The sequence below is a fragment of the Girardinichthys multiradiatus genome, chromosome 14 (assembly GCF_021462225.1).
Source record: "Girardinichthys multiradiatus isolate DD_20200921_A chromosome 14, DD_fGirMul_XY1, whole genome shotgun sequence".
Lineage (NCBI taxonomy): Eukaryota > Metazoa > Chordata > Actinopteri > Cyprinodontiformes > Goodeidae > Girardinichthys > Girardinichthys multiradiatus.
In genome coordinates, this window is record NC_061807.1 from 39372747 (window position 1) to 39392563 (window position 19817).

The following is a 19817-nucleotide window of genomic DNA, read 5'->3' on the forward strand; positions in this document are numbered from 1 at the left end:
CTGAGAGCTGGCTCAGAATGGGCTAATTGTAAGCTAGCGCTAATCACTGATTCACCAACAAGAGAAGAGGTGGAGGTTCACTAATGAGCATCATCAGGGTCATGATGAGGGACTTTCAGCTGACCCACAGGTGAAGTTAAATGGCCTGATCATGATAGAAAAGAGTAGAACCCCCTCTGTGAGCTTCTAGCTGGGTTTGCATCATGATGTGAAAAATATCTGATCTTTAGTCAAAAGGTTCATGAAAGGAGGAACATATTTTAATGAAATGTTGGGATAGCTCACAGCATAATTAAAATAAATAAATGTGTTTTTAGGGGATCACCATTCCATTAAAATTTAGGAAAATCAATTTTATAGCAGTTTTCTTTTTAGAAATGTAAGAAATAAGTAAATATCACTAAATTTATCATTATCTGCTTTAGCCAAATGTTTTTCCATCAGTTATAAACTGTTAATCTTCATCCTTCACTTAAACTACTAACAAAAAATTAAAACCATATCAAATTATTGTGAAGCTTTCGGAACACCACAATGCAGCATTCATGAAGGTGCTCTAAAAATGTTAAATATTTGGTTCTGTGTTAGAAAAAAGATGAAGTAAAATTAAGCTTTTTATTAATTGCTGAATTGATGTGGAACAGAAAAACTGCAGAGTAAATACAAAGAAAACAGAAAAGTTAAGTAAATCACAGTAAAAGCATTAGAATGAATTTCTAAAACAGGAACGTAAATTTAGCCTGACCACTTTTACAAAAGTAAATGATTCAACAAATAAACAACTAGGCAGAGAGCTTAACCCCCCCCCAATGCTAGACCCAAAGTTACGCCCTTGCATCCATCCATCTTCTCCCATACTGGGTCAAGGGGGAGCTTGTGATTATCTCCAGCAGTCTATGGGCCAGAGGTGGGGTACATCCTGGACAGGTCGCCAGTCTAAACTCCGCAAAGATGGTATGAATTGGGCTTTTTATGCAAAGCTTGTCCTATTAAATGTAGGGTAGCCCTGCTGGTCAGACAGATGTTCCTATATAACCAGATTCATCTTTGAAGCCATTAGGCTAGTTGGTACTTAGAAAAAGAAACAGCTTGTATTTCATTTTCTTTACATCAAATACATATTCACATCTTAATTGATTTAAAAGTTGTCGATCACTTATTGCACCTTGCTACTCATAATCATGTTCGTTGTTGAGTAAATTCCCAGCTACTATAACATTCGGAACCGGAACTGCAGACTTTTCAAAGAATATACTGACAGTTTGAGTGATATTTATTCTGACATCTAATAAATTAATTTCGAAGTGCGTCTGCAGCACAACGTAGAGAAGCTCGGAGCTTAAATGTTTTCTCCTGCGCTGTACCCCAGACAGCCTAATATCACTGGTTCATCTAACCTGACTGACGTCGTCACAGCGACCCGCGTGCAGGTAAGGAACGTCTTGTTCTCGTGCATTAATGTGACACTCCCGCCCAACCGGAAGTGGTTTTGACACGTAAGGGGGGAGGAGTTCGCAGTTACCGCCGACTTGCTTTATTGCAGTGTCTCCGCCACGTGTTTAGATAAAAACAGAGTTTATGGCGTTACTTGCTACTCAGCCTCACCAGGCCGTGCAGATAATAAGCAGCTCGCGATGGACGGCGGGAACATCATAAACCCAAAGTAACTGGAACCACATTTCCCCCCAAGGTGAGTCTCTTACAGTCCGGGCATCATGTTGGCTAGGTGCCGTGTAGGAAGATGGGAGCTACTGCTAACCCCGGACATTTTATTCAGAGATATTAGGTCAAATGTTTCATTTGGAAATTATTTTGCTAACTGTGGTCTGAGTGATGACACATCTCATAGCTAAGGTGTTTTATGGAACACAGGATGTTTAACCTATTATAAATAGTTTTAAATGGTGGATAATAACATATTATGTGAATTAACATCAAAATCATCAAAAACGGAATCCTTTTGTGTTCTTTAAAGCTGATAATGTTCTGGGTTTCTAATGGAGCGGAGCAGGTGCGCATGTCCTTTGTTCAGCAGATGCTAACTGTACAACTGAACTAATGTTGAAGATACCGTTTGATAAAGTCTAGATGAAGTTTTTTTTTTGTGTGTGAAATACTTCAGTTTTACTCAGATGCTTTACATAAAAACAGTTTATTCTACAGCATGTCCTGCAGCGTTGTAATAGCTGCAGCCTCTCAACACTTATTCATGTCTGCATGTTGGTGATGACTCACAACTTTTATGATGCTTCAAGCTGGGAAATGAATGGAGATTAATTTTTTTTCTCCTCCGGCTGTTTCCAGGCTTCCGTCTTAAAATGACCTAAATTAAAAACACACATCACAAACCTGACACCAAATGTTTGTGAGCCAACAGATGATTCAGAAATGAGTCAGACCTTCCATTTATTATGAGGTTGGGTTGTCTGGCTGTGATCCTGCCTGGTCAACAGGACTTGGCTTGCCTCGATCTGCCGCTTGGTTGATGAAATTAAAACCAGTTGTTACTCACCTGCAGGTCACACACATCTCATCTAGATCATTGTACTGGCTTTGTGTGTGATTTGTTCGGAAGCAGGATGAGATTTACAGGTCAGAGCCCGCTAAACAGACGTTCCTTACCGTGCTTTTTCAAATATCAGCTTGCCAACCACAGTTTTAAGACCGCGTTCCCCTAATAAGTAACGAATGGAGCTTGTTTAGTTCCCTTACAGTGAAGGACATTTGTTTTTCTTTTGACTTTTCAGCCAGCTGACGGGCAGTGTATATTCATGTGTTTAGCCCTGTCCAAGCTACAGCAGGAAACAAGGTATTCCTTTACGTTCTCTGGTCTCTCATACGACATGTCGGAATGGTTTGATGGACAATTTCAATGGTTTTGAACCCGGGTTTGTCCTGATGCCAGTAACCAGGTCATGCCTACAGCTGACTAATCGCTGGTTACCTCAGCCCATAGCCCGACTGGATCAGCTTGTTGTACTTCATTGTTGCTCTAGAAAGAGCAGAATGACAAAAACAAATGACACAGGGTGCAATATAAATGATAAGGAAATGTAATAGATATCAACATCATAAACGATTAATAAATCGTGGGAATAATTGCTGCTTTTCTTTATGTTAAACCTGTTTGTTCAAATATTTGTATATTCTGTGATTAGGCCTGTTGCAATATGCAGTAAATCAGTACATCCGGGCCGTCTCAGTCTTCCCTTAAATCCACAGTCACTGTAGCGTTTAATCTGCCAGACTAAAGTAGCCCCAGATTTGCATATGGCTTGTTGAGGCAACTGCTCTTATTCAAATGAAGTGCTTTTGTTGTTAGTTTCCACTTTTTGTTTATAAAACTGTCAGTTCGTCTGTTTTCCCTGCCTGAGCCTAATGATTCATATTTTTGAAGGCCAGTGTTGTTTATCATAATCCATTTCATTTATTGTTTTTAGTTGTTTATTTATTTAGGATATGTAAAATGTTCTCCAGTATTAAATGTTCTTTAGAAATGAAAGTTGATTGATCTTTAAGAGGGAGTAGCTACTTGAAATATTGCGTCATTGTTATTATTAGTTGAAAATGGTCTACAAACGATATTATCGTTTTCTGGAATAAATTCCTGGACAATTTATGGTCCAGCGAAAAAAAAATGTTCGGAACAGGCCTCTCTGTGATACCTTGGAACCATAGTGTTTCTATTCAAGGTTATTGGACTGGGAGAATCTCAAAGTGGCCCATGCGTATTTTGGACTTTACCCTTGTGCAGCTCAGGTCTAGATGAGCTCATCCAAACTCAATAAAACCCCGGAGGTCCCACAGTAGGACACGGCTGTTTAGAAATCCCTCAACCCCTCCCAGAACCAGGAGGCAGAATATCCTGGATTGATGGGATTGCCTGACCCAAACTAACGCCTGACCACAGGAGTTACCTGAATATATTACAAGTTGTGTTATTAAGACTTTTTGAATCCCTAATTTTTGCCTCTACGTGTGAAATATTAGTCCTGTTATATTATTAATCTTCAAAATATGTTCTCTTAAAACAAGCCTTTATACGCCGATGCTTGATGAGATTGGGGCTGTGCTGGAAGTTGGTTGGTATCAAACAAGCGCCTGCATGTTCTGTGATGTTTCTATGCAAACATGGAAGGATCTCATACAGATTTAGTCAGTAAAGAACAAGTTCACTGTTTTTGTAATTAGCTCTGTGTAGAAACTGAAGTGGGCTGGGTTAGAGTTGGTGGAGATAAAAAGCAAGACAAGCTCAGGTTATGAACGAGTGAGAAGTCTCCTGAGAACATTCAGATTAAAGAAACGTTGTCTGCCAATAGGAGAGGTTTTCACACTCGCTGAGTATTCAGCCAAAAACCTCAAGGCACTTTTTTTTTTTTTTCATTTATGGAGGGATTACTTTCACTGAAACATGAGAAACTCCTAGAGCTGTAAACAAATGGCGTCATGTTTCCAACCTTGGTGTTAAATGAGGATATTTGTACCTCTAAAAACCTGCTTTAAATAAAGACCTTTTAAAAGTTTATTTTCTGCATATTGGGTGAAAATAATTATAATTACGGATAGTTAGTGTGTGTGTGTGTTTAGAGTGCGATCTTTCAGCTCAGCTACTCCTTGGTCTGCCATCTTGAAAGCCAGCAGTTATGTTACTTAAAAAAGGATTAAACAGAACAATTAAATCTGCTTTGGTTTGACTACAGTAAAACTGAAATGATGTTGATCAGAAGGTTTTAGGTTGCTTCCATCCGTCAGTACCTCCGTTCAGAGAGTCGTCTTTTCAGCTGCCTTGTTTGTCCTTGAAAGACACAAACGGCGGCCTCCCCTGGTAGAACAGTGCAACGTTAATCATCTGCTGGGAGTTGGCCTACCTGTTTTCCTGTTCGCTTCAGAGGGAAAAAGCTTTGAGGAATATTAAAGCCAGAGGCAACTACTAATCGGATCTTAACCACACAGTGACCTGAGCTCCATCTCCATGTTTCATTAGAGAACCAATGGTTCTTATGACCTTGTCGTGTCACGCTTTTTTTTCCCCCCGGTCCTTGATTTACAGGCACATTGTAATAAGTTCTGCTCGGCAATTATTATGACTCCTGGGTACGCCTATTTGCTTTCCTAGACCGCATCCAGCACAGGAAAGTTACTATAAGCCTCAATGACCTTAGGATTCTTGGCAGAGAAACAGCATTCTTCATTTTATCGGAAACTAAAGGATGTTTGATCAGTGTGTGTGTGTGAGAGAGTTGCATTGTGGTCTTTTGATTAAGCCAGATGTGCACGTTTAGTTTTCCATGTCTGTGCTTTTGTTGGTTAGAAACAGGAAAACCAAATGCTGACAAACGAAGCGTGAGACAAAAACCGACGAGTCTGTGGAAGAAGACTCATCAGTTTTTTTTTTTTTTTTTTTTTTTTTTTTGTCCTGTTCCGTTTTTTGGTTCGTTTGGGTCATGAGAAGCTAGTGCAGACGGCTGATGTTGCATAAACACAAGTGTGGCTCAAGCTGAACCAGACTGTTCTGCAGCTTTTCCAGTGACCGGGCTACTGCTCGCTGCCTTGGGGCACCGGAACCTAAACAGGAAATCACTGAATCCTCAGTGTGTTTGTTCTGTTAACAGGAGGACTGCTGCCATTACTGGGATTCTACTCATTGTCGATAAATCTATCAGGTTTGATTTCTAGAGCACTTTCCTTGCAGTCAGATGGAACAAAGTGTTTTATAGAGGTTTTAAACAAGCACGCAAACATCAACCACACCTGAAAATGCTAAACTAGCTAAACAGAATATTTTATTTGATGGCTAGAATAAAATGTGATCTGAAATGTAGAACTGAGGAAACAAAATCACGTTCGTAAGCAAGAAAACATCAGAGAAAAAAACATTAAAGGTTTAGCACACCAACAATTCACTTTATTGGATAAACGGATAAAAAAAATAATGTTGCGTTTTAATTATGATCTTCTTACTATTAGTAAAAACTACTACTTCAAATATTTGATATCAATAAAGGCATTAAAATGCAGCATGACCAAATGAAGAAATAACATAAAATATGACTGTGTCAAAACTGTCTAAAAATAAACAAAATCAATTAAAAACCAGGCTAGAAAAAAGTTTTTAGACTTTAGATGAACGGCAGCAGTCTCAGATCTTCGGCAAGGCTGTTTCAAAAGTGAGGATTTCTCATGCATCACGTTTCACTATTGGGTTTAGTTTTTATCCTAGGTACCATGAGAAGAACTGAGGAGTCTGGTCCGTTTTTGGGGTAAAATCCTAAAAGCTTAAGTGATGTTTATGTCTTTAACAACATTATCTAACGGCTCCCTTACTTTTCTGTTGTTGCTTTTTATCACATCTAAAGGTTTCAGATCATAACATAAATTTCAATGTCAGACAAATATAACCTGAGTAATGGCAGCTTTCAAATGATTTTAGTTTAAGGGAAAAGGCTATCTAGACCAACCTGACCCTGTTTGACAACAGATTCCCCTTATTTTTAAATGATTGTGTGATTAAAGTAGTGTTTTAGGCTCGGTTCCTCTTGTCACACCCAGGCCTGTTTATTGTTAGTCTTAATCAAGAATTGACTTATATCGAACCTGTCCGACGACACGAAGTAGACTGGAAGAACTTTTTAAAAAGCAACACATCAGGCTCCAATGTAAGGAAATGTTAAGAACCGACCAGTCCAGATCGCTCTGGAAAGGTTTACGAAGCCATTTCTAAGTCTTTGGGTCTCCAGTGAACTACAATGGATACAGAAATGGAGAAAACATGGAACAGCGGTGAACCCCTTCAGGCGTGGCCGCCCTACCAAAATTAGTCCAAAATCACATCATCCAGGAGGACACGAAGAAGCCCAAACAACATCTAAAGCTCTGCAGCCTGACCTGCTTCGGTTAGGGTCAGATTTTAGGATTTTAACAACAGTGAAGAGAAAATGGCTTCTAGGGCACAGCTCCAAGGACAAAATCAGTGCTGACCAATAAAAACAGAAAGGCCCGCCCCACATTGGCTAAAAACATGTTGATTGAGGTCCACAATATTAGAACTCATGATAATGTGGGTGACTGTTGATATAACTAAACAGTGTTTATGTCTGAAACAGTTTTATTGCTAACATTAGATGGTAATTATTGCATCATGAGTGGCACAAACAGTTATTGAATCTAGTTTTTCCCACAGGGCAGGATTGGCTGCTATTCCTTTATAAATACAATCATTTTAATAGTGCTTCTTGTATGTACTTGGCTCATAAGTGTCTCATATTAAAAAAGTTTGAAAGGAGCAGAAACAGAGGACATGAAACTGTAACCCTGGCTTCCAAAGCTGAGTAGTAGCTGATGTTTTTCTCTCTTGTTGGCCCCAGAGTTTCAGCAGAAACCGCGACGTCAGGATGAAGGAGCGAACAGATGCTCCCCAGGATCGGTGAGTTCACAATAGTGAAACAGCAATCTGTCACTTCCACTTAGTTGCTGTCAATCGTAAAACCCACAAAGTTTTGTTCTCGACCACAAACTGTTCCTGAAACTGGTTGCTTTACATCCATTGTTGTTTCTCTGTCTTCCTCTACCTTCATTTTCCCCCTACAATCCCTAGGGTCTGTTTAGTGGGACTCATTTTCTTCATTCTGGGCCTGGGAACGCTGCTGCCATGGAATTTCTTCATGACTGCCTCACTGGTAAAAAAAAACCCACAGTTTAACCCCTCAGAGACGCTGTGTTTGACGTCACGTAGAAGGCAGTATATGGGTTGAGGTTGAGCATCTTTTCACACATGCAAGGTTCAGGCTTCTCCAGGACTCTGAAGGCACTGTTCATGTATCTACTACCACTCGAGTCATCAGCTGGTTCCAGATTAGCATGGAAATACTTTAGATCAAAGCATATCCATAAGTTAGAACAGCCTAGTCAAAGTCCAGCTGTGATTAGTGATGTGATGATGACTGTGACTCAGGTGGTTGTGCAGCTCTATGTTCACATGTTGGGTACAAAGAAATGGGTTTTGACTGCAGTCAGCTAATACCTGGCCCGTTTGGTTCTGTAGTACTTCCAGGGTCGCCTCAACAACACAGAGTTTCACAACGGAACCGCTGTCCAAAAAGAATACTACTTCAACAACTGGATGACCTTCCTGTCCCAGCTGCCCCTGCTGCTCTTTACCCTCCTCAACTCCTTCCTCTACCAAAGGTCAGTGGAGTGTGACAGGTTCTTGGATGGTAGCTCATTCTGGTTCCTAAAGGTGGACTTCTTGCCGGGTTTCTGTTGGTTCTGATGCGACCCGACCGTTGACTGGTTGTGTTTCAGGATATCGGAGGCCATACGTGTTGCAGGCAGCCTCGTTTTCATCCTGCTGTTCTTCATCCTCACAGCAGTGCTGGTTAAAGTGGATATGGACCCAGATGTCTTCTTCTCAGTCACCATGGCGACCATCTGGTTCATCAACTGTAAGTTCCTTTGACTTGATGTGTGAAGTGCACCAGTTTTTGTCCCGTTCTAAGCATCGTCCTCCTCGTCGTGGTTGTAGCATTTGGCGCCATCCTGCAGGGAAGCCTGTTCGGCCTGGTGGGACTGCTGCCCCAGAAGTACAGCGCCGTGTTCATGAGCGGCCAGGGGCTTGCCGGGACATTCGCTGCCGTTGCCATGCTGGTCTCCACAGCCAGTGAGCCACACACACAGAACACCAGCAGTATCTAGTAACAGAGGATGTGAGATGAATGTAGATCTTCATCTGTCCCTTTTCGTCACACAGGTGATGTAGACTCCAAGTCTGCAGCGCTGGGTTACTTCATCACACCATGTTTGGGGACTCTGATCACCCTGTTCAGCTACCTGCTGCTGCCACGCCTGGTCAGTGAGTTGCCACCTTCGTATTGAAATAGGTCTAATCTGACTCAGCTTTGTTTTTACATGCATTCATTTCCTCTGTTGTTTCCCGCAGGATTTTGCTCAGTATTACCTGAACAGAAGCAGCAAATATGAGGAAGGCACCACAGACCAGCTGTTAAGTGGTAAGACTTGAAAGTTGACTTCATTAAACCTGCTTGACTTTCTGAGTCTCACCAGCTTTCCTTTAGTGCAGCTCTCTGAGGTTTAACCTGAGCTGAGTTAAGCTGATCTAACATTTCTCTGTATATGTGGACTTTCCACTGAGGTCCAATTCTTTGCTTCACAGTCTGACTGAATCCAATCAATTCAGTGGAACATTATCTCATTGGGTTTGTTGACCCTCCATTTATCCAATTACAAGCTCTGTCCAAACAAAGAGGGCTCTGTTAGATTTCAGACTCACTCTACTTGGAGGTCTCGAGGCGCCTTCACTGACAGTTTAACTAGACGCTGAATTTAAAGAGTTTCCTTTGAGTTTATGTTAAACTAAAATGCTCTTTATTTGTACCGTGCTTTGGAAAAGGAACAGAACTTCTTTCACTTTTTATCTCGTTACAACCATAAACGCCAGTGTAATTTAATGACGTTTTATACGGAAGAACAACACAAAGTAGAGCTTAATTATGTGGACGGAAAGACTTGTGGTTATCAAGTTATTTTCACAAAATAAAATCTGAAAAGTGCGGTGTGCGTTTGTATTTAGCCCCCTGAGTCAACAGCTGTTAGATCTGGACCAGCTTTCCATTGTTCTGTACCAAATGTCGCAAGCTCAGTCAGACTGCATGGGGGGGCATCTATGACCATCAGTCTTCAAGTCTTGCCACAGATTCTCAATTGGAGTTAGGCTTGGACTTTGACTGGGCCATTGTAACACATAGTATTTTTATTTTTTTTATTTCTATCGAAACAGAACATTTTTTTTTACATTATTTAGCTCCATCCACTCTGATCAGCTTCCCTGTCACTGCTAAGGAGAAGATTCACAGAACATGGTGCTGCCACTACTATGTTTTATTGTGGTGATGGTGTGTTCAGGGTAACATGCAGCGAAGATTTTTTGTGACCCACACAGACTTCAAAATATTTTTACACTTGCCGTGTCTCTAACATGCAAAACTGCAAAGGTGACCTTTTATGGCTGTCTTTTAACCGAGGCCTTCTGGTTGCCGCTTCCATGAAGACCAGATTTGTGGTTTGCACAGCTGGTGGTTGTCCTGTCAAAGCATTCTGACACCTGAGCTGTGGATCTCTTTAGCTCCTCCAGATTTACCTCAGGCCTCTGGGCTGCTTCTCTGACCAATGCTCTCCTGTCAGCCTGTCAGTGTGGGCCGGCGGCCTTGTCCGTTTTCAGATGATGGATTGAACAGAGCTCTGTGAGATGTTCAGGGCTTGAGATACTTTAGAACCTAACCCTGCTTTCAACGTCTCCACAACTTGCTCCCTGACCTCTCTGCTGTGGTCTTCCATGATGGTATTTGTTCAGTAATGTTTTCTAAGACAGAGACCTGTATTTATACTGACATTATATTACAGGACTATGTTTAGTGTTTGGGTGGTTCTGAAGGTAGTTGGTGGTACTAGATTTTATTTAATGGTGTGGGAGTAAAGAGGGTCGAGTACAAATATAAAACACACAATGTACAAGGTTCAGTAACTGGGTTGGTGTTGACTGAAATGCTTTCAGTGGCAGATGGAACCACTGTGGAAACCGAGAAGCTGAACGGCCACATTGACGGATCGGTGACGGATGTAGCGGCTGAGACCAGACGTCAGGTGGAGGCTAAGGTGGAAACCTCTCCAAGCAGGACGAAGCAGGCGGATAATTCTCAAGATAAAGCCTCAGTGTTGGAGGTCTTTAAGAAGGTAACATTTGTATGGAGATTAAAAGCGAAATCAGATGTTCGGTTGCTGAATTCAATATTTAATGTCTCCCGTTTCCTTCTTTTGACAATTTAGATTCAATAAATGTATCAAATGTTCTTCAGGTTCGGGTGATGGCGTTCTGCGTGACGTTTGTGTTCACCGTCACTCTGTCCGTATTCCCCGCCATCACCGTAGATGTCAAAACATCATTCCCAGGAAAATGGGGTAAGAGTGAGCATCACTAATTTAGATGAGATCTGTGCTGCTTTCAACAGAACTTGTTTTATTCTCACTGCAAGTCAAACGAGTTTATAAATTCTCACTCTGTCCTCAGAGCGCTACTTTATCTCAGTCTGTTGCTTCTTGGTTTTCAACATCCACGACTGGCTTGGGCGATCCATCACCTCAGTGATACAATGGGTGAGTAGTGTTGCTTCACTGGGTCTAATCTGATCTTGATGAACCTGTTCCAGCAGTTTCCTTTAAAATAATTTGTAGATCATTTGTTTATTTTTGTTTTGGAGTTATTTTCACTTTTTTGTCTATTCTGTTGTTTTTATCCACTATGTTTTTTCCCCCCTGTGATCTTTTTAAACTGAAATAACCTGCTGTGGGGCAGGGATAGGAAGTCGCCCTATTTTCTGATCATAAGATCGAGGTCACTGGCTATCACCAATAGACGATCCAATCGGCTGATAGGGCGGGCGCAATTACGTCATCAAAAAAAACAAACACATGGCGCCACAAACATGGCAGTCAGACAGTAATTTGGTGCCCAAAAAGAATGCTGAATCGGGTATTTGGGCATATTTTAGGTTCTATCCAAATGCTGACTGTGAGCCTCAAGACCTAATGTAGCCTATTTGCGCATTTATGCAAATGATGTGTGCCTGTGAAGGATAAGCAAACCACAAATTTATTCCATCACCCCGCAAAACTGCCTCCAACCAGCAGCGCTGCAGGTGCTTCTGGGGGACAGCCACGGGGGCAGCCCACAAAATCAGCAGCTTTTACTAAACCAACTAAATACAAGCCAGGCAGTGAAAGATGGGCCAAGTGTACAACAGCTGTGCCAAGATTTCTGGCGAAGGAGTGCGTCCCGTTTCAGACACTTGGCAGGTGGAAGTTTCAAAAAAATGTTGACTAGACTGGATGTGCAGAATGAACCACCTGGGAGGAAATATTTCTCGGAGACTGCTGTGCCAAAACTGTATGAACAGCTGAGAGGGGAAATGGTTCATGAATTAAAAGAGGCTAACTTCATTGCTTTGACTACAGACATGTGGTCAAGCATTAACATGTCTCCTTATATGTCCATAACTTATATGTGCACTATGTCTCAAAAGACTGGACATTAAAATCCAAATGTCTCGTCACACCGCGGCGGTGCTAGCTGAAGCACTCCAGGATGTGTTGCCAGCATGGGGAAGAGGAGAAGAGAAAGTGGTCTGCATTACAAGCGACAACGGAGCCAACATCGTTGCAGCTGTTCGTGATCTGAAGTGGACATGGATCAGTTGTTTCGGGCATAATTTGAACTCAGCCGTCAACAATGCCTTGAATAAAGAAAAAAACCAAACGGACCGGGCTTTCGGAGTGTGTCGCCAAATAAATGGAGCTTTTTCACACAGTTGGCAAAGGTGACAGCAACTCAGGAAAGAGCAACGGGATAAAGAAACCACTTTCTTTAATAACTAAGTATTAACATATAGTCATTATCCTGCACTTTTTTTTTTTTTAAACCAAGCGATAGCAAACTCCGTTTCAATCATATGTTTTCTGTTAAAAATGTACAATTTTATCACTAGCTTAGTGTTGCCACTGTATTATTACCAATAATAACATAACATAGATTGGAGGCTAGTTTTATCTGTGTCTGCATACAAACATACACACAGAAGACGGCGCATTTAGAAAGTATCAATACGCATATTGCTTTTACTCAGCCTATTACCACCTTTTGCGCTTTATATTTTCTCTTATAAAACAGGATTGTGCAACACGCTGGGGCAGCAAATATGCCATGACAGAGAGGATCCTCACCCTGATGACAGGACTCGGCGTCACACTACCAACCATTAGCTGGCTAGATGTAAGCGTGCTGGAGGCTGTCCCAGAGGGACTGAAGTCTGTATCTTGTCAAGCGAGCGTGACGTCATCATCTCATCGCTGCTGCCTCTGCTTCACTTGATTAAAGATGCTCTCCAGGAAAAAGAGACGGATGCCAAACTGACTGCAGCCATTAAACAAACGATCCTGGAGCAACTTGACAGTAGATATGACAACGACAAGATTAATGCGCACAGCTGCCCTCCTTGACCCACGGTACAAAGCTCCTCACATGAGCAGTGCTGACCTGGACTACCATCAGATCCCAGCTGGAGGATGAGATGGTGCTGGTCTGGAAGCAGACTACTTCCAGACCACCTGTGACTGTGTGGGACTCTACGGATGGGGAGGATGCACCTCCTTTCTCCCAGCCAAGCAAAAAGAAGAAAACTCTGGGCAGTCTCTTTGGCACAACTTTCACAACCCGCTGTTGTTGCATCTCCTTCGCAGTGAGCGCACGCTAAATGGCGAATCACCTCCAAGAAGAGGTAGTTGATGGAGAAACCGACGCTCTTGAATGGTGGAAGAGGAAAGAAAGCCGCTTACCCTTAATGGCAAAAATGGCACAGAAATATTTGTGCATTCCTGCGACCAGCACGCCATCGGAGCGCATTTTCAGGAAAGCAGGGAATGTTGTAACCTGGTACTGCAGTCTGCTAAAGTCAACATGCTTGTCTTGTCAAATAATTTGTAAAAGTAGATATGTTTATTTTCATTTGTTTATCATGCACAGGCTGCAATGTTCTATTGTTTAATGTTTGAAGCTTTAAGTTTGTTCGAAATAATGTCTTATGAAAGGCAAACCTAAATAGGCGTCATATTTGAAGTGATTTTATTTTGTGTTGGTAGCGTTCATATTTTATAAGAAATTCTAGCGTTTAACTGAGCTTTTTTCTTTGTACACCTTATTATTTATGAAAGCCTGTTTATTTATTATACACTGCAACTCTCGATTTGTAATAAAGTTACTTGTTCAAATGTATGCGTGTCATGGTTTATTCGTTTTGTGACTAAACGTGATAATACGGCAGTATATTGTTTGACAAGCAAGAAGATGAGAGGAGAGACGTGAAGAGGAGCCGCGTTGGCGCTGACTCTGAGAGGGGGGGGGGGAGGTGCAACACTATATTATTCCCTCGATTGCACAGATCACAGTGATGATGATTAAAACATTTTAAATTACAGATGAGGGCGCACATAACATTTATTTTACATCCCCGGCACGGCATTAAATTAAGATCGCCCTTTGAAAAAAATAAATTATGACCCAACCCTTCAATCGCAGACAGACGATCCAATCGATAATCACGCCATCGCTACTGCAGGGACATATGTAACTCATATGAATTAGAGGGTCTAACATGTTTATGTGGGAAACATGTAAAACTAGGAAGCTTCGGATAAACAGGGCCTTGCAAAGCTGTTCGTACACTTTGTCACTAGTTACAAAGTCCAATGGGTTCTATGTGAAAGACCAACACAGTTGTTCCTGACATGAAAGTGGAAGGAAAATAAAACGTGGTTTTTATAAATAAAATCCCAGTGCAACCAGTTCATGGAGATCGTTTTCCACTTTTAGTTTGAGGCGCAGGTAGAGCTGAACGGCATCACTTTAAACATTACCGCTGACACTGATCTCTGTGGGAATCCTGAAGAAGCGGGTCCGGTTATAGCTGGTGACCCATCTGTGGTGGGCGTGGTGCTAGATGGTCCCATCTCCTCCACACTGTTCTGTGTTCTCACGCTTACACCTTTTAAATATCTCCTGTGGCCCAGATTCAGTCAGGAATTCTACTGTGACTGAAGATTAGGTGCTTCAGGTGTGTGTGTGTGTGTGTGTGTGTGTGTTTTAAAAACATTTGTCCTGCATATTAAAGGATAACACACTGACCTACATTACCTCTTCCTCTCCTACTCTCCCCACAGCCTCCTAAAGAGTCCCGTCTGTTCCCAGTGCTGGTGGTCTTAAGGGTGGTCTTCATCCCTCTGCTGATGCTCTGTAACGTCCAGAAACGCTCTCACCTTCCTATTGTCTTCACGCACGACGCCGTCTTCACCGTCATCATGGCTCTCTTCTCTGTGTCCAGTGGTTACTTTGTGTGCCTCTCCATGTCCTACGCTCCACAGTGAGTACAGATGTGATGAAGGGTTTCCACAACATCCCACCAGCTGCTGCAGTCCTAATGCCGCTTACTTTTGGCCCATTTAGTCGCACAGAGTTATACCAGCTGTTCAGTTGTGACCCAAAGTGGAGGTTGTGCCCATGTGTGAAAAACAGAATAGGATGGAGGGAGATAAAAGAGAACACATCTGAGGCCATAGTTAATCTTTTAAAGGATGGGGGGCTTTCTAGTCCGACCCCCCTAGACCTGTTGGCTGGCTGTACCACCCCTGGCATCACTAGACACTGTTGGCAATAACTGCCATGAATCTGTTACATCACTCTGGGGGGATTCTGACCCACTCTTCTTTGCCATTCAGCTACAATGAAGGCTTTCTGAGCATAATTGTCCTGGTTAGGGTCATGTCACAGTTTCTCAGTCTGATACAAGTTAATACGTCGACTAGGTCATCCCAGAACCTTTTTTGAGAACTTGAGTTGTACACCCTAGTGTAGTTGGGCTTAAGGTCATGAACTGATAGCCAGACATTCTCCTTCAGGATTTTGAGTTAGAAAGCAGGATTCAGTCAGACAGTAAAGCAGTCCCAGACCACCACACTACCACCACCCACTGGTTTGATTGTTGAGCTCTTCTTTTTCTAAAATGCAGTTAGTTTTACTCCAGATGTTACGGCATTCCTGATAAATACTTCCTGTCAGTCCACAGAATAATTCCTGTCAACTGAAGTCTTTACTGTTTAATCATGAATACTGACTGTAATGAAGACCAGGAGTCCCATTACTTCATGACGTGATTACTGATGTTATACGTGATGAAGTTACAGACCACACATTTGAGTTGTTTGATTTCTTTATTGTACGTAGTTCTGTTCACACATTTTTAGACGCTTTCTGGAGAAGCAGGGGGACTGGCCAACCTTTCGGTATAAAGAGATTGCTGATCCAAATGTCAATTTTTGTTGCCTTAGATTTCTGTTTATTTAGCATCCTAGTTTAACAATAAATCTGTTCTGTAGAAAGCACTTACCTCTTCCTGGTTTGACTCCTCAGCAGGGTGTGGCAATTAAAGGGAGGGACATGCTCCAAGTGTTACATGAAAGCTGTTGGAGCAAACCACTGGGATCAGCAAGGTAGTGGGAGCAAACCAGTGGCATAATATGAATAAATCTGAAGCCTTATTTTGATTGACCTTAGAGTTTAGTTGTAATGATTTGTATTTATGTAAATATTTACTGGGTGCCATTTATTGTTGGTTTTGTGTAAATATTTATTTCTTGTTTTTTGATTATTCCCTTTTATGGTTTTTTTTTTTCCTTTTAACCACACAGGACAGACTGGTTATAAAAGGCAGACAGTTGCTTTCGGTGTATACATGATCTGTGGTTGGACAATAAATCCACCTCAAACACCTCATTTCATCGTCATGCCTCTCCATTAAACGCTGAAGCTCCGCTGGTCAAACCTGACACGGACATTAAGTGAGGCCTGCAGTGCTTTAGATGTTGCTCCTGGTTCCTTCGTGACTTTCTGAATGAGTTGTCAGTGGAGTAATGTTGTTATGGTGGCAGCTCCTCTCAAGGTTTCCCATTGTTCCATGTTTTCTCCATTTAGTGAATAAAGGGTTTTAGGATCTGAGGACATATGTTGGATGTGTTTTACTGAATAAAACCTGCAGACAGAATCCTTGTTGCTAACTTGTTACAGTTATCGCCGCCCTTATCTGGGAAGAAAGTTCTCTAAAAGCTTATCTTGACATTCATTGTGTGCTTCAGAACCTCTGAACAGAAGCTCGTTTAGCCGCTGACTAAAAACAACTTGTTGTGCCGTGTTTCATCAGAATGGTGGAGCCTAAAGATGCAGAGACTGCAGGAGCCCTGATGACCTTCTTCCTGGCCCTGGGTCTGTCCATCGGAGGAGCCCTGTCTTTCCCGCTGCGGAAACTGGTGTAGCCCCACAAAAACAGCACAACAAGGACCCTAAATTATTGTCACCCGCTCCCGAAAGGACAACTTTTGACCATCAGTTTTACTTCAGTCTGCTGTTTTCCTTCTCCACGCGTCAGTCGGGCGGGGGGGTGTCTTAATGAGCCTGAACTCTGGGTGTGAAATAGTTTCTGTTTAAAAGCAAAAGTAGGACGGCTGCATGTTATTGTGAACTGATGACCTGCTGCAGACGAGTTCTTCTAAGTTTTTTGTTGTTAATGTTTCAGGTTAAACTGAGTCTGCTCAGCATGGGTTGAGAGTAGAGAAACATTTCAGGAGAAGATTTCTAGTTGAGAAGAAGCTTTAGTTTATTCTGAAACCAGGTGAGTGTTGGGGTTTTTATTGATGCCTTTAAGCCTTTCAATGAGGAAGTATTTGTTTTTATCACAGATACTTTTCTACTTTTATTTCCACATTAGATAGTTTGTTCATTTGTAATGCAGAGAACAAACCTCCTACCAGAATGGAAATAATAAAGTGGCTACTTTGCTTTAATTTCCAATTAGTACATTCCTGACCCGGCTTGGTTCAGGAATACACTTGGGAATACAAGGGAAATACTTCCATTTATTTTTTGATAAAGATCCTTCACCATGACTGTTCCCATGCATTTTCATTTCAAGAGGCCAGACTCAAATTCCAGAGTTTTTATCTCATTCAGGACATTTAAGTACATTTAAATATGAACTGCTTCAGTTGGGTTTTATTACCTGTAGAAGTGAAAGAAAACGGGTTTCTCATAAAGGACCATTTCACTTTGTTTTTTCTTTTCCTTTGGGACAAATCTAAATCAACTCTGTTACTCCTGGAAATGATTTAAAGCACAGTTACACATTTGTAACTTTATTCAGCTGAGGAATAGGAAACACAGATTTGTTTGACTTTTTAGCCAGACCCAATAATAAGAACCACAGGCCCAGATAATCTTAGTATTAAGCTTGCCAGAGTAAAAAAAAAAAAAAAGTATTAAAACTAAAATCCTTTTAAAAAAAATTAAACGAGCATGTTATTCAAAAACCGAAACGATAAAAAATGTCTTTTCTTAGAAATGGTTAAATGAAATAAAAAAAAAATAAAGGTTAATTCCTACTGCTGCGTAGGAACCTGGGCTGAGTTATTAGGAAGGAATTTCTAGGAAGTTGAACTCTGTAACTCCTGCGTTGTGTGCTGTGCTGCATCCTGCATCACTCTCATATGGACAGCTCCACAGTAGCGTTTATTTTGTTTGCTGTAAATCCTAATTTTTAAGGTGTTTGTTCATATTAGTGTTGACTGTGTGGCATCTGCTGTTTCAGTATGATGCATTTCTTTTTCAGTCGGATCAGAATTAATCTACTTCTGTACTTTCTGATTTTGGGGATTTCTGCTGTATTTCCATTTAATGCGGAGTGGACGGAAACGTGAAGTCATCAGAGTTGGATGAGAATTCTGGTGAAGCTGCAGACTGTTTTGTAGATCCAAGCATGTAATCCAGTTCTGTTATTTAAGAAGCAGAGACTAACCAGGAACAGTACAACTAAAGCTAAACAGACTTCAATGTTCTGGATAAGTTTGAGGGACTTTTACAGATCTGTTGCCTTAATGCATGACCCATGTTTGTCTCACCTGCAGAGGAGAAACTTTTTCAGTTAAAGGAATTAAAGCCGGAGTGATTTTTTCAATGTTTCTGTACAGACAAGTGTCAATAAATGGATTCCAACAGCTCTTGGTGGCCATGTGGTTTATAAAAGTAATCTGAAAGTTACTGAGGTGGGACTTTCAAAGCTGATGAGTCTCACCTTTAACATGTGTAAATGTCTTGCTTGTTCATTAGTATATTTCACGATTGGTCTAGATGAATTTAAATAGGGGTTCCTCTCACATCACCATATGAAAAACTGATTATACTCGGATCCTTTTTTCAAGTAAATGAATTCCTGTTCATTTTGATGCATATGATTGATGGCTAAACCCAACATTCAGTTTCACCAATAAATTATGGACGACATGCTTCTTGGGAAATGCACCTGATTTGACAGTTTACACAGTTATGATTTGGGGAGCAAGGTCTTCTACAGTTGATGGATCTAGTCCAAAGTCAGGGCAACCAGATACCTGGACATTTTAGAGCATTTCATGCTGCCATCTGCTGACGAAATTATAAAGAGGTTTTCATTTTCCAGCAGGACTTGGGACCTGTCCACACAGCCAAATATATCTGAACCTGCTTTTTTCTCAGCAAATAGGCCTAAACTAGACTTTGGTATTGTTATAAGATAAGAGATACTGGGGTAGATGAACTGTTTCTAAAGCAACCTAGACTCCCTCAGAAGAGCCACAGGCTGATTTCCTCCATGCCACGCTGCACTAATTCATGGAAAAGAAAGGAGACCCAAGTAAGTAAGTACTCCGTGGAAATACTGAACTGGACATAATCTTTAGGTAGGTTGATATTTCTGATTTTAAAAGCCTTTTTAAAATTTGTCTTATGTAACATTCAGATTTTCTAAGTAACTCAATTTTAGGTCTTCAGCGGCTATAAGCCAGAATAAAGTGCATCACTGTGTGGCATAAATCCAAGCGTTTGAATTTTTGAATTGCATAATTGAAACTTTTGTTGGTAGTTTAATGTAACAAGCAAAATGTTGATATTCTGCCACTGGCTTTCATGCAGATGAGAGAGCTTGAAACTATTTACAAAGATCTCTGAGTGAAGAGATCCTGATGACAGGAATAACACGTCCTTGTCGGAAGGGCTTTAAATGAAGACTTTTAGGAGAATTGGTTAATATCTGCTAAAACCGCTTTAGTTCAGCCCATGTTGGAAGAACACCTGAAAGATTATAGAAATACATTAAAACGTAACGCTCCTTCAGTTT

At 41.3% G+C, this 19817-nt stretch overlaps 1 protein-coding gene and 1 long non-coding RNA gene across 2 annotated transcripts; both read left to right on the forward strand.

Moving 5' to 3' along the window:
- The first annotated feature begins 1491 nt into the window (after nucleotides 1-1491).
- On the forward strand, nucleotides 1492-18663 carry LOC124880806 (equilibrative nucleoside transporter 2). The gene is made up of 13 exons (XM_047386162.1): nucleotides 1492-1690; nucleotides 7365-7423; nucleotides 7595-7676; nucleotides 8042-8184; nucleotides 8302-8441; nucleotides 8522-8656; nucleotides 8747-8844; nucleotides 8936-9005; nucleotides 10568-10746; nucleotides 10869-10971; nucleotides 11081-11166; nucleotides 14782-14981; nucleotides 16815-18663. Exons 2-13 carry the CDS (start codon nucleotides 7392-7394, stop codon nucleotides 16924-16926), a joined length of 1380 nt encoding a protein of 459 aa, XP_047242118.1. The 5' UTR covers nucleotides 1492-1690; nucleotides 7365-7391; the 3' UTR covers nucleotides 16927-18663.
- LOC124880807 lies at nucleotides 14988-16612 on the forward strand. The gene is made up of 2 exons (XR_007041462.1): nucleotides 14988-16107; nucleotides 16306-16612. It is a non-coding gene; the product is annotated as an uncharacterized LOC124880807 (long non-coding RNA).
- Nucleotides 18664-19817: the final 1154 nt, after the last annotated feature.

Coding starts and splice junctions, on each gene's coding strand:
- LOC124880806 (XM_047386162.1), top strand. CDS start 7,392: ATGAAGGAGCGAACAGATGCTCCCCAGGATCG. Junction 8,185..8,301: donor AACTCCTTCCTCTACCAAAG/GTCAGTGGAGTG, acceptor GTTGTGTTTCAG/GATATCGGAGGCCATACGTG. Junction 9,006..10,567: donor CACAGACCAGCTGTTAAGTG/GTAAGACTTGAA, acceptor AAATGCTTTCAG/TGGCAGATGGAACCACTGTG.